This window comes from Olea europaea, chromosome 16 (genome assembly GCF_002742605.1).
Source record: "Olea europaea var. sylvestris chromosome 16, O_europaea_v1, whole genome shotgun sequence".
Lineage (NCBI taxonomy): Eukaryota > Viridiplantae > Streptophyta > Magnoliopsida > Lamiales > Oleaceae > Olea > Olea europaea.
This window is the reverse complement of record NC_036252.1, coordinates 5,975,279-5,998,036: the sequence shown is the minus strand read 5'-3', so window position 1 is coordinate 5,998,036 and position 22,758 is coordinate 5,975,279. Positions and strand designations below refer to the sequence as shown.

At 37.1% G+C, this 22,758-nt stretch overlaps 1 protein-coding gene across 2 annotated transcripts; it reads right to left on the bottom strand.

Moving 5' to 3' along the window:
• Positions 1 to 39: 39 nt before the first annotated feature.
• On the bottom strand, positions 40 to 12,342 carry LOC111411890 (protein TRAUCO-like). Of its 2 annotated transcripts, none has more exons than XM_023042543.1 (4): positions 11,159 to 12,342; positions 9,913 to 10,152; positions 9,086 to 9,184; positions 40 to 163 (listed from the first exon to the last, which is right to left on the bottom strand). In XM_023042543.1, exons 1-3 carry the CDS (start codon positions 12,282 to 12,284, stop codon positions 9,099 to 9,101), a joined length of 1,452 nt encoding a protein of 483 aa, XP_022898311.1. In that variant the 5' UTR covers positions 12,285 to 12,342; the 3' UTR covers positions 40 to 163; positions 9,086 to 9,098. The 2 variants fall into 2 exon arrangements, with proteins under 2 accessions (XP_022898311.1, XP_022898310.1); XM_023042542.1 differs by lacking the exon at positions 40 to 163 and adding an exon at positions 6,590 to 6,891.
• Positions 12,343 to 22,758: the final 10,416 nt, after the last annotated feature.

The window sequence follows — 22,758 nt, the reverse complement described above, 5'->3', positions numbered from 1 at the left end:
ATATTAGTACTATTTGACCAGGTCAGATTTTTCTTGTTCAACATATAACAAGCGCACTGACCTCATTACCTCAATTCGACTAAGCTGAAGCCACTCAAACCCTGATATTAGCAACTTGAACACGGTATAAAGGTCATCTTCAACTTCAGTTCCCACTTGAGCCCTAAAATAAGGAACCAAAAGTGCATTCATGAACGAAGAATAAGCCACTAAACATTCAGTATCGCGCTTTACAGTGGGTTAACGAAATTCAAATACTCGTGCAGCCTGATGCTAAGTTAATGAAGGTAAGCATTATGTGCTAAAAGCCTTCTCTGGTTTTTTTTTTATTTTTTTATTTTTATTTTTTATTTTTTGGTTGCTGGGGGGTGGGGGAAGGCGGGGGCTAGCCCAGTTGATTTTGACCTATTTACTCTCGTTCTTTATCACACAATTGTTTGACATAATAATTGAAATCTTTGAATAACATTTTCAAGATTAAACTAAAAAACAGCGAGTATTCTTTCTCTATGGCATCTTTTAGTAAATTGGATACAGTTACTGGTACATGATATGGCAAGTAGAAAGGAAACATCATTCTCAAAATCTACAAGAAACTTAGTTAACGTTTCTTCCAAACACATATACGGATTTTAACATGCACCAAAAGATCATTTATTGTCCAACATTACCAACAACTATGAAATCGTCGTTTTATAACCACACAGATGAGTTGCTATTGTTTCGGGTATTTATTTTAGCGGTATAACTATTGTACATATTGTAAATGAACAAAATTTCAACCTACAGGAACGTAGTAGAAACACTATTATTGTAAATAAAAGTTCCAATCCGCTGGAGCGTAATTAGAACACAATGTAAGGACACAAAGCATATGACTAAAACGACCACACAAAACCAAAATGAAATGAGTAGAAAAAGAAATCCGAGGTAAGTATAACTATTTCTTTAAGACAAATTACCTCGCTACGATGTTCACAATTGAATGACAAATGTTTCCGAAGATACAACGGATACATACTTGTGCTAACAGCACTTCATACTACAAAATTGGTGAAACTTCAACGGAATTTTCCCTCTACAAAGGAATGTTATGAGAATGAGAGAAAGATGAATTCTAAGAGAAAAATGGATGCTCAATGCAATGCTATGTTTAAAACCACATCCATAAGGTCTTATTTATAGATGTAGAAAGGGTACAAATGAAGTATTGTGGACCAAAACCTTCATCATTTCGAAAAGTTGCAACACTTTATTTCAAAATCTGCTTCCTTTCGAAAAGTTGCAACATTTCATTTCTTCCAATTTTGGATCACAATTTCTCATTCATCTGGAATTGGTTTCAAAATTTCAAATATACTACGACGATCTACTCGAAGAGTAGAATAAGTTGGTCTATTTACTTTTGTAATTTGACCATCAGATCAAGTTCGAATATTTGGCCGAAGTTGACAAAAAGTCACACCTTTCCATTTTTCCAGTTTTACACGACCAAATTTCAGTTATTTTTTTAATCAATTCCAACAATTCCCCACATGAATGGAAATTCGAGTATGTACATGTAATGCTATGATGTGATGCATTGTAGTGAGAGAGATAGCCACTGCATCGAGGATGGAAACTTTTGGCCTTGAACCTCCCGTAGTTAAATACCATCGGACTTACTCGGCTAAGTGGTGAACGTGATGTTTTGAACCATTCAGCCTTTAGTGTAAGCTAAGACAACAATACTCACATAGATGTCTTCCCTATTCCGTACTTGTTTCCCATGTCTTGGTTCATTTTGGCCCTGAACCCATCTCGGTTTCATAAGTTTTTAATGAATTCAAGCCTCGAATAATTCTTATTGAAGCGACCTCACTTCACACTTACATAGGTGATCTCCTATTAAGTGTATTATGTCCTACTCCACTTAGCTTTAATCAAGATATAGGAATTATTAAAAGATTAACTTAACCTTTAACCACTCTGCAAAAAGTACTTTCGTATCATAGAAATGAGTTAGAAAATTTGATTTACTAAGTGTTTCATGGAATCCTCACAACTTAGTTGTCTCTTTGAACTAAGATCTTGGAATCTCCAGTCAATAAGGTAGGGTTACCATTGCAAAGACTCTTATGTAGTAGACTTTAATCACATTCCTTTCGATAGACAACTTACTTGATCTCTAAGCAAACCTTTTGTAAGTGGATCCGCAACGTTCTCCTTTGATTTCACATAATATACGGAGATAATGCCATTTGAGATCAGTTGCTTAATAATGTTATATCTACTACGTATATGTCTAGACTTACCATTGTACATGCTACTTCTTTCCCTTCCAATCGTCAATTAACTATCACAATGTATACTAATTGGAGATACCGACTTAGGCCAACATGGAATGTCTTCTAGAAAATTATGAAACCATTCTGCTTCTTCTCCAACTTTTTCCAAAGCAATAAACTCGAATTCCATAGTTGATCGAGCTAAACACGTTTGCTCTGTCGATTTCCATGAGACAGCAGCTCTAGCTCGGGTAAACACATAGCCACTAGTGGACTTGGAATCTTTCATATCGGATATCCAATTTGCATCACAATATCCTTCCAATACTGCAGGATATTTCATGAAGTGTAACCATGGTTTAAGGTATGTTTCAAATACCCAAGTACCCTTATTAAAGCCTTCCAATGATCATGACTTGGATTACTCATGAATCTATTAAGTTTGTTCACCGCAAAGGCAATGTCCGATCAAGTACAATTCGTAATGTACATTAGACTGCCCATCGCTTGTGAATACCTTAGTTGTGACACGCATTCTCCCTCATTTTTGACTAAGTGCAAACTTGGGTCAATAGAGGTTTGTGAAGGACTTTCCTTGAATACTTTGTATTTCTTAAGTACTTTCTCAATGCAATGTGATTGGGAAAGTACAAGTCCTTCCGACGTTTTAGTAATTTTAATTCCTAAAATCACATTTGCTACATCCATGTCTTTTATATCGAAGTGCTTCGTTAACATTCTCTTGGTGTTGAGTAGCACTTCGTGACTATTGCCCATTATCAATATATCTTTTACGTAAAAACATATTATTACATAGACACTTGGTGTATTTTTCACGTATCAACACTTGTTACATTCATTTATTTTGAATCCATTTGGCAACATTGTTTTGTCAAACTTTTGGTGCCATTGTTTCGGAGCTTGTTTCAATCCATATAGGGACTCAAAGAGTTTACAAATTTTGTCCTTTTGATTAAGAGAAACGAAATCTTCATGTTGCTCTATGTATATTTCCTCTTCTAACTTACCATTTAGGAATGTCGTTTTAACATCCATTTGATAAATCTCAAGGTTATGTATTGCCACAATTGTAATTAGTAACCTTATAGATGTGATTCTAGTTACGGGTGAGTAGGTAACAAAGAAGTCAAATCCTTCTTTTTGTCTATATCATTTGGCAACCAACCTAGCATTATACTTGTCAATGCATCCATCTGGTTTCAACTTTTTCCTGAATATCCATTGGCATCCCAAAGACTTATTCCCAGAACGTAAATCAACAACTCTCATGTATAATTTTGCATTATGGAATCTATTTCGCTATTGATAGCTTCTTTTCAATGCGATGCTTCCGGAGTTGACATAGCTTCTTCGAAAGTTTTCGGGTCATTTTCTACCATATAGGTTAGAAATTTCGAATTAAAGGATGTGGACGTTCTAGCCCGTTTACTACGCCTTGGTTCTTCCTCACTTGAAGATCCTTTCGTAGTTTCATAAGTTCTTTTATTCGAGCTTTCAAATTCCTTGTCTTTGCAAGGAAATTCATTTTCAAAAAATGTTGCATTCCTTGATTCAATTATCCTACCCTTGTGTACGTCTTGAATTTCCGACTTGTGTGCAAGGAAACGATATGCATTACTTTTATTGGCGTATCCAAAAAATATGCAATCAATCGTTTTATGTTCAATTTTTACTTGTCTAAGCTCAGGAACTTCAACCTTTGCCAAGTACCCCACACTTTTAAGTGCTGATAGGACAGAGGATGAACTTTCCATAACTCATAGGGAGTCTCTTCCATTTTCTTATGGAGTACCATGTTAAAAAGATGATTTGCTGTTAAGATGACTTCTCCCACAAGTTCTGAGGTAAACTCGTACTTATCAGCATTGCATTCATCATTTATTTAAGTGTTCTACTTTTTCGTTTTGCAATGCCATTCAATTGAGGAGAGTAGGGTGCCGTTATTTGATGAATGATTCCATGTTCGGAACGGGATTCTTCAAATGGTGCCCCATATTTACCTCCTCTATTACTACAAATATTTCTAATTCGTTTGTTAAGTTGCATTTCAACTTCAGCCATGTATAATTTGAAGGCATCCAATGCTTTGTCTTTACTTTTTAAAAGAAAGACATAGCAATACCTTGTACAATCATCGATGAAAGTTACAAAGTACTTCTTACCCCTCTAGTTTGTACGAATTTCAAATTGCATGTCACTATGGATTAGTTCTAGAGGTATCGTATTCCGTTGTATCGAATGGAACGATGTTTTAGCTATTTTTGCTTAAACACATACTTCACATTTGTGATTAGGATCGATTTTAAGCGCCGAAATTAAACTTTGATTCATAAGTTTGTGCATTGATTTAAAATTCACGTGTCCTAATCGACCATGCCACAAACAAGATAGCTCAAGCAAGTAAACAGAACTTGTAATTTTATTCATAATGCCTTGCTTAGGTACAATTGTTAGAACATTCAACTTGAACGTTCCATCACACATATAACCTTTTCCCACATACATTTCATTCTTAAATAACACAAACTTGTCGGACACAAATACAAGTTCAAAACAATTTTTACTGAGTAGAGACCCGGATACTAAATTTTTGGGTATGTCCGGCACATGTAGGACAAGTTCTTTCCTAGATGCCATCTTCAATGTGACTTTGCCTTGTTCTTCAATCTTGAAATTTGCAGCATTTTTCATAAAAAGTTGTTCCCCATTCAATTCTTGATGGTTAGAGAACATTCCCTTATCGGCACATACACAACGGGTAGCACAGGTGTCAACCCACAATTCCTTTGTGTTGCCAATCATATTGCACTCGAACACAACCGCAAAGAGGCTCATCTCTTGTATTCCTTCAGATAGGATGACCTTCTCGACAATGGGGGCTTGTGCATTCTTATTTTGTTTTCGACATCACTTGAGCAATGTCCGGCTTTCTCACAATTATAATAGTTTCCTTTAAACTTTTTAGTCTTCTTGAACTTATCTCTACACGATGCATCACTGAAAATCTTTCGCTTCTTATTGACCTTTGGCTCGATTTCGACGAACTTTGCTCCAAGTTGAACAATTAGCTTCTTCTCGGTCTTCCTCAATCCTCAAGCGGACGATCAACTCTTCCAAGTTCATCTCTTTACGTTTGTGCTTGAGATAATTTTTGAAATCTCTCCACAAAGGAAGAAGTTTTTCGATGATGGTCGCAACTTGGAATGACTCAGTTCCATTTTTTCGACATAAATGTCGTGCAATAAGACTTGGATCTCTTGTACTTGGCTGATCACTATTTTTGAATCCACCATTTTGTAATTTAAAAACTTGCCAACGATGAACTTTTTGGTTCCGGCATCCCCGATCTCGTACTTCTTTTCCAATGAATCCCATAAATCCTTAGTCGAGTCTTTCGAACTATACACACCATATAGTGTGTTATCCAATCCATTAAAGATGTAGTTTTTGCACAGAAAGTCGGAGTGCTTCCATGCATCCAAAGTAATGATCAACTCCCGATTGTTTTCTCCTTATAAGACGGGAGCGGTTTCCCTAAAAAACTTAGCCAAATTTAGCGTAGTGAGATAAAGCATCTTTTGTTGCCATCTCTTAAAGTCTACGCCACTGAACTTTTTCGATTTCTCCCCATGATGGATTGACGTAGCTCGAATTGGTATCGTTATTGGATGAGCAACATTATTTGCTCTAGGTGGGACAAACTTTTTCATTTCAATTTGACTTGTATTAGCCTATGGGTGTCAAAAAGGCTCGACGGCCCAGCTCGTGACTCGGAGCAACTAAGCCGAGGCTTGGGCCGAGCCCCATTTTGGGGACACGAGTCGACCCCGAGCTGGCCCATGAGCATAAAAAAAGGGCATAAAAGGCAGAATTGCTGCTGCCTTTAAAAAGGTAGAATAGAATTATGCCTTTTAAGAGAAAAAAAAGAGCCAAAGCAGCCGGAAAGGGGGAAAAAAAGAGCCGGCCCGGCTCGGCTTGGCTTGAAAAAGCCCGAACTGAAACTTTTTGGCAGAGCAAAAGCTCGATTCTCTTGGGCTTGTAAAAAAGCTCGACCATTTTAACCGAGTTGAGCTCAAGCCAAAAGTTTTAGGCTGGGGCTCGGCTCGTTGACATCCCTGTATTAGCCGTTACACAAACAGAAGTTCAACATAGTAACAACGAAAAAAATGAATAGTACACGACTATTCCAAAATAGAGTGTTTAAAACAACAGCAGCAGACGTACAAAATTTGTCATAATCTTGTTGTTTCGGGTATTTATTTTAGCGTTATTATAGCTGTATATGTTGTAAATGAACAAAATTTCAACCCGTAGGAACATAGTCGAAACAATATTATTGTATGGCAAAGTTCCAACCCGCAGGAGCATAATTAGAATACAATATAAGAACACAAAGTATATGACTAAAAAGACACACAAAACCAAAATGAAATAAGGAGTCGAAAAAAATTCGAGGCGAGTATAATTCTTTCCTTAAGACAAATTGTCTCGCTACGATACTCACAGTTGAACGGCAAATGTCTTCGAAGATACAACGGATACACACTTGTGGTAGCAGCACTTCAAACCACAAAAACGGTGAAACTCCGACGAAATTTCCCCTCTACAAAGGAATGTTATGAAAATAAAAGAAAGATGAATTGCAAGAGAAGAATGGATGCTCAATGCAATGGTGTGCTTAAAATCACGTCCATATGGTCCTATTTATAGATATAGAAAGGGTGCAGATGAAGTAGTGTGGGCCAAAACATGCATCATTTTGAAAAGTTGCAACACTTTATTTCAAAACATGCATCCTTTCGAAAAGTTGCAACACTTCATTTCTTTTAACTTTGAACCGCAATTTCTCATTCATCTGAAATTGGTTTCAAGATTTCAAATATACCACAACGATCTATTCAGAGAGTAGAATAAGATGATCTATTTACTTTTTGTAATTTGACCATCAGATCAAGTCCAAATATTGACCGAAGTTGACACGAAGTTACACCTTTCCATTTTTCCAGTTTTACACTTAACCAATTTTCCTTTTTTTTTTTTTAACCAATTCCAACAGTTGTCAATAAAAGCTTAATTCCTATTAAATTACCAACAAGTTCAATGGTAAATTAGTATACTACGAACTGTATTGTCAATCAATAATCTCCAACCTTCATGTGGCTGTAATATGAGGTAGACCAAGTGCTACTTTAAACCTCCTTCATTCGATGCAAAATTAACACATTTTCTAATTTAAAGCAAAACTTCTTAAAAAGAAATTCCTAAGGATGCTACCTTAAGCTAGCTTCCTTTAAGGGCCTGCTGGGATTTTCGAGTACCGGTTATAATCATTTATTAAAGTACCGAATTTGAGAATTATGAGTGAACGAAATTTTAGTACTAGTTTTAGTAGCCATTTTCAAGACAGTTCAACCAATGCTTGAGAGTTTATTATTCATCGGTTCTGAAATTTTTTAGTAGTAAAACAACATATGCGTCCCTTAGTAAAATTTTAAATCTATAATTTTTATATGAAATTTTTTAAGTGATATTTTACTTACAAGTAATTATTTCACATATAAGTTACTATTTAACTAAAAAAGTTAAACATTTACTCAAAATTTTATGTTAGCATTTTTTACTTCATAAATAAATTTTATAATTATAAGTTAATTTTGTACTTTTAAATATTTTTTACACATAAGTCAATTTTTTACTTATGAATAACTTAAAATATTTTATAAGTGAACTTTTGACTTTGTAGTAGTATTTGTACTTTATAAACAAATTTTTACATAAAAGAGATTTTTTATCTTACAACTAATTTACTTATAAGTTTTTTAATTATTAAGTAAATTTTTTGCTTATAAATAATTTTTTAGTTAATTTATTTTCATTTACAAGTTGTTTTGAATAAAATATGTTGGTGGAAAATAATTATTTTATAGATATAAAATTAGAAGAGAATATGAAAAATTGTCAAAACCCACCAATGTGGTAGGTTTAGAGCAATGATCAACATTAGACTATCAATTTTGGGTATTTTTTGAACCATCCAAAACCAATGTCCCAAAAAATTAGCAAACACCATTTTTCCCAACCTCTCATAGATGGTGCCATCCAAAATCAATGAGAACCAGTGAAAAAAAACTCCCAAGCAAGCCAGACAAAGCACTTTTATAAAATTATCCAAACATGTTCAAAATACATATTCTTAGCCTCAGATGGAGGTTTTGACTCTTTCCCTTAGAATACTTCCTTATAAAGGAAAGGTAAGTAAGGAATTAATATGTGAAAATTCAGAGTATACCAATATTTATTCAAGTAAATGTTTGTGGTATTAAAGATTGGGGAAAAATTTATAGTTCCTCCATCCCAAAGTGAAATTGAATGTTTTAGTTTAACTTGAGCGTTTGGTTGAGAAGAAATTGAAAAGCTGCATATTTTTTAAGCCTTTTTATTTGTCCCCAGAGGTGTGATGTAAAAACATTCAATTGGCTTGAGTTCGGTACTAATGAAAATAAATAACAAATTTACGTTGAAAAGGGAAGAGAGATTGATAGTAGCACAAGACAACACGTGAATCATAGAGCTACTATTGACATTAAACCACGGTTTGAACTGTTCACCAGGGATACGTTTGATACATAGTATCACATGAGAGATTGGACATTACAATGGACTACTTTTTCTTCTTTAATACTGTCTAGTGTCATTCAGAGAAAGATTCGGTCACCCCACATGCTAACAATCTATAATCAGGCAAAGACAAAATAGGTAGTAGACAAGCAGCTTTGTAAAGGTGGAATATAACCAACCTGAGTGTTTTCTTCAAGCTTGACCACCTATTTCAGCGGTATCATTCCCTTTTACCACTTTATACATGGGGCACATTCTGGTGATATTCCATGGACTACCTGTAATCAGAGAGTAGGTCTGTGTTATATAAAAGCCACCTACCCTCTTCTCTACACAAAGAACAAAGGTAAACTCAATTAACTTAGAACAGGCAGATGGGTAAGGAAGAGGAAGAGAAGGAATAAGATGTCTTATATTTCAATGGGGGAAAAAATAATAATAATGGTTAGAACAATTAGTCAATAACAAAAATCTGGCCTTCTGTATCAAAATTATAGTCACATTAAAAAAATATATATATTAAAATAGGCCAATGACCAAATTAGAGACACTAGATCATTGCACAATGAAAAATAAAATTCTAATGAATACAAGTGCGCAAGGCAACAAAGTTTTAGATCCATAAAGGTTACAAGAGAATAGTTTTGCTAATGCAACATCTTTATGAAAAAAATGCAGTCAATCAATAAAAAGAAGCCCAAAGAGGAAAATCCTACTTATCTACTGTTTTGAAGCAAATAACTGAAAACTTTTTTCCACTTTGCTTGATCTAGAGCTAATTTTTCCGTCAATACACCTCAGAGGGTAAAAGGCCAGAGGAATGTTATGAATCAAACTTCTAATAGAAGTTGATTTCTCACCTAATCGACTGTTTATATGTCAATCATGTCATAAACAGTCAACAAAGTTACAACAAAAATCAAAATCAAATAAAATCCTAATTCCTATATAATTGAAAGACATGCGACGAGATTTTATAGCTACTGTTTCTTCTCACTGGACACACCATTCTCAACTCTGCCATCAACAGCTTGATAAGGAACTTCAAACATTGGTCTTGGGACAGGACGCCCACCAAAGTCATCTGGAAACTGTTCAAAATCAGGACCAAAATTGAACTTGACAACACAATTTGGTTGGCTCGGAAGAGTATACATTGAAGCAGCAGGATGGTAACGACCACCATAAAGATCCTTGAAAGCAACACCTTGGCATATACCGTTTTTGAAAAAAGATATCTCACTTCCTGCACAGCAGAACAGTTTATAAAGAACTCAGCAAATGGGCTTCTCAGCAGAAGAACTCTATATCTGAGAACTAAGCTTCTAAAAAATTAGACTGCTAACATGAATCAAAAGAAAAATTTAATGCATAACATTATGCTGATATTAACACCAGAAAAATCAAAAATATTTCTTGTTAGAAGGCTCAGATACAAAATATCCATAGGATCAATCAAACATATTGCATCCACTTAAAAAATAAAACTTCCAATGACTGCTACTGTTTTCAGTCATTCACTGACTTAAAAAGAGAAATGTTAAGGCAATGTAGAAAGATCAAGGCAAAAACAACTCAATGTTCCGATGCAACATAGCAAAGAAACACGAATAGAGAGGAAAAGAGTAGCAAGATATGAGACAAATATAACCAAGAAGAGCAGTTTTATATATATTGAAGAAGAAAAAGCAGCAAGAATGGGATAGGATCATTCACCAAAAAATTTCTACATCAGAATGTCATTGCCGGGTGGTCTCCCATCTGCCAGGCAGTTGTGATTTGCTACAATGAGAAATGCTAAAAGCTACAAGCATATTCCTTGAGCAGCTCAATGGCCAAAAACATTACTGAAGTGGTTGTTTGATGGTGCTTATAAGTTGTGGGTCCTTCGTAATATGTGGATAGTAAGTAGATTGTTGGGTCCTAGGAAATTTAAAGATAAATGTACGTTTCACCAACTTAAATTATATTTTTATGCTTTGCCAAACATGCTTTAACTAGAACTATTCATACTTACAAACTCAAAGATACATCTAATTGGAAAACCGCAGTCAAATTACAATAGGCAAAGCTCCTAATATGACTCCTACTAAAGCATAATCCAATATGAGGAAAACATGTAGTAGGCAATCTAAGTTAACCAAAGTAAAACCAACATTCTTCTAGTAATGATCATCAATACAAGAGGTAAATAAAAAGAAAAAAAATAGGCCATAGACCACGCACATGGTAGAAATTAATGCTTCACTCACCCGGCACAACTTTTGGGGGATCCTCCTTGGGATTGGGAGCACAAACGTACCGCTGGCCCTTGTACAAAACCATGCGTGGAGGATCAGGTGCATAGGACCCTCCGTCAGGCAAATTGATATAAAAACCGATAACATCACCTTCTTTATATCCTTCCTCCCCATACTTCTCCCTCAAAGCCTTGTGCACTTTACTCCCATCAATGTCCCTGTATCCAAAGCTATTACAATCATACCCTACAGGCGCCTGCAAGTCCCCTTTATCTGTGGACCACCCCAACCTTGTATGCCCCGTCTCACCCAAATGCACCACCTTAATCTCGAAATACCATGCGCCCTCTTCAACCCCCCTTGTCGCCCTAACCATTCTGTACCCCTTCGTGCTGCCCGCACTCAATCTATCCTCTCCTAATTCCACTTTTTCAGCCTTATAAACCTTGGAGAGGCAAATCTTCAAATCCGGGCTATCATCACTTTTGTCAGGAAACCTCGGAATAGGGGTTATCAAGACCTTATCTTCAGTTGCCGTGTTGGTACCTGTGGCATTTTTAGAATTGTGGTTTCCATTGGAGGCATTTTTTGCCTTTTTCTTACCCTTCCTTGTGGTCGTCGTCCACACATCCTTGCTCTTCTTCTTCAACTTCTTGCTTGTTTTCGCAGCTGTGGCTTTTCCATTTTGGGAAGGGGGCGTAGTTCCCTCCATGACCATGGCCGAGGGAGTTTCGGCAATTTCATTCTCTAGGAGCTCAGGTTTGGGCAAGTCGGGTAGTTGTTTTAGCTTCTTCGGTTGGGACTCTTCTTCTTCTTCTTCCTCCTCCTCCTCCTCCTCCTCCTCCTCTTCCTCTTCCTCCGAAATTGGAGAATGTTGGGATCCATTTTGGTCGGATTCCGGAGCTAGTGGAGTTCCATGGTTGGAAATTTCGTCGGAGGAAATTTCCTCTGATGCGAGAGTCTCTGGCTCTTCTTCGATGCCGTTCACGGGCTCGGATCTCGGGTCCGGATTTGTGGTGGCAGTGCGGGGAACATTGGCTTCCTTGGACGATGCACTGGAGGGCAGCGGAGGCGTCGGCGTAGTGACGTCGTTCACATTTTCGTCACCGTCTATGGAAGCAGCCCGGAGGGTAACCATATTGCAGTGGAGGTAGTCGAGTGCTGGTCTTGATTTGGGGTAGAAGAAATTTGGGTTATATAACAACAAAAGTGGATGTGGGCTTTGGCCCATAGAAAAATGTCATAGATAAGCCATTCCACTTCTTCACTGACACCATCCCTCACTTTACCAGCACCAACATCGGTACAAACGGTACTATAGCCCGCGGTCACGCAAATGCTCAACGGGCACCGCTTCACTCGCGACGAAGTCCATCATCGTTGCTTCTTGCGATCATCATGTTACTGCTATTGTGATGAAGGAGGATCCGAGTCGAGTGATGCTGATTTGTCAGATAGCACGATGATGACGTTGAGATACCATGAGATGGCGGATCGACGCAAAGATGGAAAGTGAATCACCATTATTTCCTTAATTCGGGGAATTTGACGCGTCTTTTGATAATTTGACCATAACTTTGGTTACGATTATTGGAATCGCTATTATGACCCCAATCCGAAAAGCTCTCTTCGGCGCGCATGTCGTAGCCACCCAGCTATGCTCGGTGAACGTCAATTTCGAACTCAAAATCCACTGTTTTCCTTTCCAAAATTCAATTTTAAGTTATTTTTTACTATTTATGGAAATATTTCATTTCCTTTTTTCCATATGTTAGAAAACTTTTTTTCAGATAGCACGATGATAGCGCTGAGATACCATGAGATGGCGGATCGGCGCAAAGATGGAAAATGAATCGCCATTATTTCCTTAATTGGAGGAATTTGACGCGTTTTTGGTAATTTAGCCATAACTTTAGCTATGGTTATCGAAATAACTATTATGACCCCAATTCGGAAAGCTCTCTTCGGCGCGCATGTCGTGGCCACCCAGCTATGCTCGGTGGACGTCAATTTCGAGCTCAAAATCCACTATTTTTCTTTCCAAAATTCAATTTTAAGTTATTTTTTACTATTTATGGTAATATTTTGTTTCCTTTTTTCTATATGTTAGAAAACTCGAATTGAGCCAAATTTTTGACAACTTACTTTTTTTACTTAATATTTTATTTTGGTATAATTTCGGAATTTTGCCATTTTTGGTAATTTTCCTATAATTTCGTATTTCGCAGTTATTTAACTCGGCTTGTGGGTTAATTTTGATCATTCGGCATTATTAATAATATTGAGTTAAATTCAGAGTATTTTCTCTGATTTTTGGGCGTTTTCTGTCGTTCTTTTCTTGCGAATCATCTGCTACAACAAGCCAATAGGATATTCAATATCCTACCCGGCGTCAGTTGGTATCAGAGCATCAACATCTTCTTAACTTACTTCTTTTACTTAATATTTTATTTTGGTATAATTTTGGGATTTTGCCATTTTTGGTAATTTTCCCATAATTTCGTATTTAGCAGCTATTTAACCCGGCTTGTGGGTTAGTTTTGATGATGTTGCATTATTAATAATATTGAGTTGAATTCAGAGTATTTTCTCTGGTTTTTGAGCGTTTTCTGTCGTTCTTTTCTTGCGAATCATCTGTTACAACAAGCCAATAGGATAATCACTATCCTACCTGGCGTCAGTTGGTATCAGAGTGTCAGCATCTTCTTGGGAGATAAATTCCATCAGTTATAATGGTTGGTGGACGTGATCGTGGTTGTCGAGGACAGGTTCCGATTGAGGAAGTCCCGCACCGTGATCGTAATATTCAGGATGTGAAGATTGAAGATTTGCAGAGACAAGTTGCGGAGTTAACCCAACGTTTGGCGGAGCAGGAGTTCGGTAATCATGATGTGGAAGGTCACGATTCCGATACCAGTTTTGAAAACCCGTATCACCATCGTGCTCGAGTTTGGGAGCATCGTGGACGAGAGGATTGTCATGTGGATCTCGGTTTCAGAGTGGATCTGCCTGAATTTTCTGGTACGTTGCAGGCTAAAGGATTTATTGATTGGTTGAATGAAGTGAAGTGAATTTTTGAATATAAGGAGGTTCCTGATCGTGTCAAAGTGAAACTGGTCACCATCAAACTCAAAGGTAGGGCATCTGCATGGTGGGAACAGTTGAAGCGTTCACGGGAGCGACAGGGGAAATCCAAAATTACTAACTGGGAGAAGATGAAAGGGCACTTCCTCCCTTTCGGCTATACTCAAACCTTGTTTCAGAGGCTTCATTCACTAAGGCAATGCACAAGATCAGTCAATGGTTATACTAAAAAATTCTATCAGTTGGTGGCTCGGAATGATTTATCTGAGACGGAGGAGCAGATGGTAGCACGGTATTTGGGGGGATTAAGGCAGCCCCTCCAGGATGTTCTCAGCTTTCATTCATTGTGGACAGTTTCTGAGGCATATCAACGAGCACTTGCAGTAGAGAAACAGCAAAGTAGGAGGCCGGTGGTTAGAGGTGAAGGAAGTCAGCCAGTTCGCCCTCAAAAATCTCGTCCTGCTTATCAGCCACAGCAGGATAGTTCCAACTCAAGTATTAAGTGCTTTAAGTGTGGTGAACAGGGGCATAGGACGACTGATTGCAGGAAGCCTGCTGGTCAGAAGAATAAAATTTTTCTGATTGAGGATGATATGATAGAGCAATTCAAGGAAGTTGGGGAACCCTTGTATGATGAGGGTGAAGATGAGAACGTGCTATATGGAGATGGTCAGGAGACCCTGGTCGTTCGAAAGAGCCTGCTGACTCCCAAGGGCGATTCAGGGGATGATTGGTTGAGGATCAACGTTTTCCACACAACTTGCACAGTTGCTAATAAAGTCTGTAAGCTGATAATTGATAGTTGCAGTTGTGAGAATGTAGTGTCTAAGGAGGCTATCGAGAAACTGCAACTGAAGATGGATCGTCATCCCAAACCATACAAGTTATCTTGGCTGAATAAAGGCAGTGAGGTAACTGTAGAAAAACGATGCTTAGTGTCTTTCTCGATTGGAAAAAAATATTTTGATAATGCTTGGTGTGATGTGGTATCAATGGACGCGTGTCATATTTTGTTGGGACGACCTTAGCAGTATGATCGCAGTGTTATCCATGATGGGCGGAAGAATACTTATTCTCTTAGCATCAAAGGAAAGAGAATTGTTTTGGTGCCTCGTAGGGAAGGAAACATCCCTGCCCCGGTAGTTAAAAACCCCAATCTACTTTCTATGTCCAGGTTTTTGGTTGAAGTTGTGCGTGAAAAAATAGTTTATGCTTTAATGCCTCATGAAAATAATACAGCGAATGTGGATTCGAAATTTCCAGCAGAAGTACAGCAACTACTGATGGAGTTTTCTGACTTGATGCCGGAGGATCTTCCTCCAGGACTATCACCTATGAGGGACATTCAACATCAGATCGACCTCATTCCGGGGTTGAGTCTTCCAAACCGACCAGCATATCGCCTCAGTCCCAAGGAAGCTGAAGAGTTGCAACGACAGGTGGTCGAATTATTGGAAAGGGGCTACATTTGTGAGAGTATGAGTCCTTGTGCAATTCCTGCTCTACTAGTGCCGAAGAAAGATGGGTTATGGCGTATGTGTGTTGACAGCAGGGCAATTAACAAGATTACAGTAAAGTACAGGTTTCCAATTTCCCGTCTGGACGACATGTTGGATCAATTGTCCGGTTCTAAGGTCTTTTCAAAAATTGACCTTAAAAGTGGATACCATCAAATCAGAATCGGGCCTGGAGATGAGTGGAAGACCGCGTTTAAGACACAACATGGGTTGTACGAGTGGATGGTCATGCCCTTTGGAATATCCAACGCACCTAGCATTTTTATGAGGTTTATGCATCAGGTTTTACGACCTTTCATGGGAAAGTTTGTGGTAGTTTATTTTGATAACATACTTATTTATAGTCTGACATGGGAGTCACATTTTAATCATCTTTGTGCTGTCTTTGATGTAATGAGGACGGAGCGCTTATTCATCAATCAGAATAAGTGTTCTTTCTTCACAACTTCTGTAACTTTTTTGGGTTTTGTTGTGTCTACTGATAGTGTTCATGCAGATCAATCCAAAATTGAGGCAGTTTTGAATTGGCCAAAACCAAAAACACGATGTCAGGAGTTTCCATGGATTGGCATCCTTCTATCGTCGATTCATCAGAAATATCAGTACCTTGATTGCTTCTATCACAGAGTGCCTTAAAGGGCGTGATTTTCAGTGGACTGAGGAGGCAGAGGCTAGCTTTCAGTTGGTTAAGCAGAAGATGACAGAGGCCCCAGTCTTGGCACTTACGAATTTTGAAAAGGTGTTCGAGGTAAACTGTGATGCGTCTGGAGTTGGTATTGGTGGTGTTCTGAGTTAGGAGGGACGTCCAGTAGCCTTTTTTAGTGAGAAGCTATCGAGATCGAAGAAAAATTATTCCACTTATGACCTGGAGTTCTATGCCATAGTTCAGACTCTGAAGTATTAGCGCCATTACCTGGTATAGAGGAAGTTCATCCTTGTTACTGATCATGAGACTTTGAAGTACATCAATGGTCAGCACAAGCTGAGTAGGCGACATGCAAAGTGGGTGGCATACTTGCAGGAATTTATTTCACACTCGGGCATCAAGCAGGGAGTTTGAATCGAGTAGCAGATGCATTGAGCCGTCGCACATTACTCCTCACCACCATGAGCACCAATATTGTCGGATTTGAGGCATTTCCTGAAATGTATGCTGCGGATTCTTCATTTGGGAAGATAATTCGGGAGGTAACTAATAATCACCGACATGATTTTGTTTTACATAATGGTTACCTGTTTCGTGGATTGCAGTTATGCATTCCGGATTGTTCACTAAGGCAGCAGATTATTAGTGAACTTCATAACGAAGGATATTTTGGGCGAGACAAGACATTGACATTGGTCTCTTCTGATTATTACTGGCCCAAGTTGAGCAGTGATGTGGCGCATTATGTGGAGCGGTGTTATGTATGTCAGCGGTCTAAAGGGGCTCTTACTAATGCTAGATTGTACACACCATTACCCGTACCTGAAGCTCCTTGGTTTGATGTCAGTATGGATTTTGTCTTGGGCTTACCTCGTACACAGCGGGCGATGAATTCCATTCTTGTTGTGGTTGACAGATTTTCAAAGATGGCTCATTTTGTGGCTTGCCGGAAGACAATGGATGCTACTCGGATTGCTCGTCTTTATTTCAGAGAGATTGTGCGTTTACATGGTGTTCCACAGTCAATTACTTCTGATCGTGACACTAAGTTTATGAGTCATTTCTGGAGGAGTTTGTGGGAGAAACTTGGAACAAAATTGAATTTTAGCAGCGCATACCATCCCCAAACAGATGGTCAGACTGAGGTGGTGAATCAGAGTTTGGGAAATCTTTTGAGAAGCTTAGCCGGGACTAAACCGAAGCAGTGGGATTTGGCATTACCTCAAGTAGAGTTTGCTTATAACCGGTCGAGGAATAGAACCGCCGGACGAGTCCTTTTGAAATTGTCTATGGTCGGAACCCATCCGAAGTACTTGATTTGGCTCCAATTCCACGTGTGGGTCACTTCAATAACAAAGCTGATGAGATGGCTGAACATCTTCGAGGTATCCATGAGCAGGTGAAGCTGTCCATACAGGATAGTAATACTAGGTACAAAGTTCGGGCAGATAGTGATCGACGTGTTGTTTGATGTTTGTGATTTTGTTTGGGCAGTATTAACTCGTGATCGTTTTCCAGTTGGGGAATACAATAAGCTAAAGGAGCGGAAGATTGGACTTTGTGAAGTGCTGCAGAAGATCAATGATAATGCTTACAGATTGCGCCTCCCGAGCCATTTGAAGACCTCTGACGTCTTCAATGTAAAACACCTAAACCCTTGTTTTATGGAGTCCGATGAAGTTACTGTGAACTCAAGGGCGAGTTCTTTCCAACCTGGGGCGACTGATGTAGGAGGATCCGAGTCGAGTGATGCTGATTTGTCAGATAGCACGATAATGGCACTGAGATACCATGAGATGGCGGATCGGTGCAAAGATGGAAAGTGAATCACCATTATTTCCTTCATTCGGGGAATTTGACGTGTCTTTGGTAATTTGGCCATAACTTTGGCTACGGTTATCGGAATCGCTATTATGACTCAAATCCGAAAAGTTTTCTTCAGCGCGCACGTCGTGGCCACCCAGCTATGCTTGGTGGACGTCAATTTTGAGCCCAAAATCCACTATTTTCCTTTCCAAAATTCAATTTTAAGTTATTTTTTATTATTTATGGTAATATTTTGTTTTCTTTTTTCCATATGTTAGAAAACTCGAATTGAACCAAATTTTTGGCAACTTACTTCTTTTACTTAATATTTTATTTTGGTATAATTTTGGGATTTTGCCATTTTTGGTAATTTTTTCCATAATTTCATATTTCGTAGCTATTTAACCCGGCTTGTGGGTTAGTTTTGATGATGTTGCATTATTAATAATATTGAGTTGAATTCAGAGTATTTTCTCTGATTTTGGGGCGTTTTCTGTCGTTCTTTTTTTGCGAATCATCTGCTACAACAAGCCAATAGGATAATCACTATCCTACCCGGCGTCATATTGTAGCCGCGGTGTGCGACATTGTTGCGAGCTGTGATTTGTCGCTGCAACGACCGTTTGGTTATGATCTATAAAAAATTACAATTTTTAATTAAATTTGTAACTGTAACCCACATTTTGTATCTTTGTGATTGTGATGTTCTTCAATTTGTGGTTAGGGCGTAAATGTAAACAAAAATTGTATCTTATTGTGACATTAACATATTTAATTAACACCATCTGATTTTTGGAAGAATTCTACAAATTTCTTAAATTTAAAAATTATTTTAAAACTATGGTGATTATGTATTTTTCCGTTAAATGATTTATTTTGTATGTTCTCAATGAATTTCAAAAAAAATTTTATATATTTTTTTCTTTTAATTTTACTTTGATCTTTTAAAGATGCGTTGGGACCGAAATATATTGCTATCTCTAATATCTATATGTTCTCAGTCCTGTCCCTATTTCTCAACAGGACCAAAGTATTTTACTACTTTGTATATGAACTTTGATTTCCAAATGCACATCAAGAGTCCATACTTGAGGTGTATATGTTGATTTGTTGGTGTGTGTACAACGGTGTCTTCTCGTGTCTTGGTGTTCCTTCATTTGCCTTAATATGTATATGTTGTTGCTTTTGTGCGCCAACATTCTATTTGATTAAAATCGTAACCGCAGGATGTTAAATATAAGTAACATGATGATAAATTGAGTATCATTCCATGAGAATTATCCAATCAGCTATCGAATTTAAGTCTTTAACTCTCCTTCTCTTATTCAAAATTTGGTTTTGGATGAGAGAATGTGTTTTTTGCCAAGAAATTCTAACTTAACATAGTGGAAGACACTCCTATATATAGGTTACAAAATTTGGTCAAGGAATTGTGCAAAAACAATGACCAAAATACTCTTAAGCAAATCGAACAATGCAAAAACCGCGCACAAGAGAAAAGTTCCCGTTCGAGTGAGGAGACAATTTAAAAATCAATGCCTCTTTGATTCGTTTGTCGCTCAAGCGAGAGAATGATGTTGTTCGAGCAATACTCTTGTTTCTTGGCATGCAGCTCCCTTGTGCCATTTTCCTCATCTTTTTTTATTTATCATTCTTGGTTCTTATCAGCATACGAGACTTGAACCTTTGTCTCTAATATCATCCTTTAGCCATGCTCTTCACTTGATTGAACAACGTTTTTCAAGTCTGGATATCGCCTTAAAAGAAAATAAATCAAAACTCAATAGATATCATTTCTAAAACACTACTTGAGACTACACATCATCCTTCGTTAAGAAGTCGAGATAAGTTGATGATACGTTTGGTGCCTATTTTATACCTATGTTGTGTGACTTTGACACTAATTCTTTTTGTCGCTAACGCTACAATAGAGAGTTTTTTTACAGTGAACATTCTGACGAATAGATTGCTCAATCGAATTAGAGATCCGTGGACGAATGATAACTTCATTCTTTATGTAGTTAATAAAGCAAGAAATTGCAAAGATGAAATAAATAAATCAATCACACAAGAACACCAAGATTTTACGTGAAAATTCAAAACGGAAAAAAATCATGGGCAAAAGGAGTATTTTACACAAGATCTCAATGTTCTCAATCAAGATTAAAAGCTCTCTCAAGGCTCCCTATATGTTACGTTATGTTTGCAAGTCGTGGCTCACATATATAAAACCTAAACATAGAGCTTTAGAAGGAAATGAGTGCTAAAAACGTGTTAAAACGTGAAATGGACCTAGGTGAGAACAAATTGTTGCTCGAGTGCCAGTGCTCCCGTTTTGAGCGCTTGAGAGGGAGCTAGGCAGACAGGGAGCGGGAATGCACTGACTGTTTCTTCCTATTCTATAATTTGACCTCTTCAAGTCCTCTTCAACCAATATCCAATATAATTTAAGTCATACTTCAACCGTTTATGTTGAGAAAAAAAATATTTTTGAAGATTGATAATGAAGTCATTGAATAAAGATATCAAAGTGCGAAAACTTGCTATGAAGAGTTATAGGACATGTCTTTTTATTATTGTGTTATTATGCCCCTGTTTGGTATCCATTTTTTTGAAAATACATTTTTCTCTCTCTTCTCTTCAACCATACATTCTTTATTAAAATAATATTACGCGTAAATCAAAAACCTTTCTTTATTTTTCAACCACACACTTCCCATCAAATTACTATTCTAAAATGCATTTTTACATAAAAATATGACTCTCAAACACGTTTTTATTTTTTTACCGTCATTAAATATCGTCCGTACCAGAAGAATTTTGTGACTGTGTCCTGACAGAGAGCTGGCTCGAGCAATCCATCTGGCATGCCGGCACGGGAGTTAACACCCTTAATTTGATCGCAAGAACAAAATCAGTTAATTCACTAGAATTAAAGGAAGATTCAGTCTAATGCCCCCATGATCCTCGAAAGTATAAATTATGACTTTCTTGAAGCTACTTGACTATTCATCATTCCAGAGGCATTGGATTATGATTTCTTATTCTTTAATAAATGAATAGAATAAATGACCATGTGAAACTTGACGTATACTGGAGATACATCCTATTTCTGTTTATCAGTGCGAGGAAATGATGTGATATGTTTATCAGTGCAAGGAAATTAAGCTTTAATTTGATTTATTCTACTTGTTACAATCCTCCTCATTTTTCAAAACGATCGTCCATGATGACCTATTTCTGTAGTTTGTTGACTTCACGGAATCGATTTTCTACGAGAAGGAGCCCTTTTACGATATATCATTCTCAGCAAGGACCATTCCAAGAATATTCTAGCCTATTGAATAAAATTCATTCCTAAAACTAACTTATAAGAAAAAGGTGCTCAAAGAACCATTATAATAAAATTGTGCGATAAGATACTTTGCGACAACTAGTGCAACATTATTTAAAGTTTGTCGCAACAACCATGGTGTAAAAAAAAATATAAGGTGACACAATTGTAAAATGTCAACATGCTTGATAATTAATAACGATTGTCATAGAAATTATGATGGGAATCATGATACTAAAATATTGTTTGGTGGAAAATTTATAACTGCGAACTTTTATTTCTTGATGTAATTCTCCATAATTTTGAGCAGTATAAATTGGAGATAATATTCATAAAATGGAAATATTTTATTTTCAAGAGGGTCGCAAAATTCAATTGGATAAAGCATTGTTGGCCAAATAATCCCTCCTCAAGTTGACTAAAAATGATCCGTGCATGCCTTAAGCGAAGGTGCATTTTGCGTATTAAGTGCGATATTAAGGTCTATAAATTACTGTCAATGAATTGTTGCTTTTATAATTCTTCTATTTGACTTTAATTTTTTCAATAAATTTGACTACTAAATTTAAATTTACTTATTATGTACGTAATGTTGTTTAGTTTTAGACTGCTAATTAATTTAAGTTTTATGAGCTGTCACGAACATGATTATATGGAACTCTTTCTTGATTTTTACTTAAAACTTATATGCAAGGGTTTTCTTGTTAACGAAGTATAATAGTGAAACAAGTTTTATTAATTAAATTATTTTTTATTTTTCATTTTTTTTTGAAGTTTCAAATATTGATACGATGCAAGGCTGATTGTAACAAATTGGAGAACTACAACTTAGGTTGAAGGCTTTCGAGCAACCAACAAAACCTCGCATATCAAATTCCATTCCGAATAAATAAACGAGCAAAAACGGAGTCTGGGGCAAGACCTTACAAGAAAATTTGCAACGAATAGAACGAATTTCAAGTTAAAATCTCGTCGTCACTCGTCTTTGCATATATAAAAATTCAACACGCGGCCTACAAGTTAAAGTGCTTAAATATAAATAAATTGTTTTTCCATCTTTTAACATTTATAGGTTATAGGTGATGTAATTCAACAAAAATTCCAGTAATTCCTTGAGTGTGCATGTAATTTCTCTCGTGTACTCCACGAACACGATCGCATGAATTAGCTAAATAAATGAAGCAAAGTTGGACCATAAAAACCACATAGATATCATCTTCTGATT

Coding starts and splice junctions, on each gene's coding strand:
- LOC111411890 (XM_023042543.1), bottom strand. CDS start 12,284: ATGGTTACCCTCCGGGCTGCTTCCATAGACGGTGACGAAAATGTGAAC. Junction 10,153..11,158: donor TCCCCCAAAAGTTGTGCCGG/GTGAGTGAAGCA, acceptor TCTGCTGTGCAG/GAAGTGAGATATCTTTTTTC. Junction 9,185..9,912: donor TGATGGCAGAGTTGAGAATG/GTGTGTCCAGTG, acceptor CTCTGATTACAG/GTAGTCCATGGAATATCACC.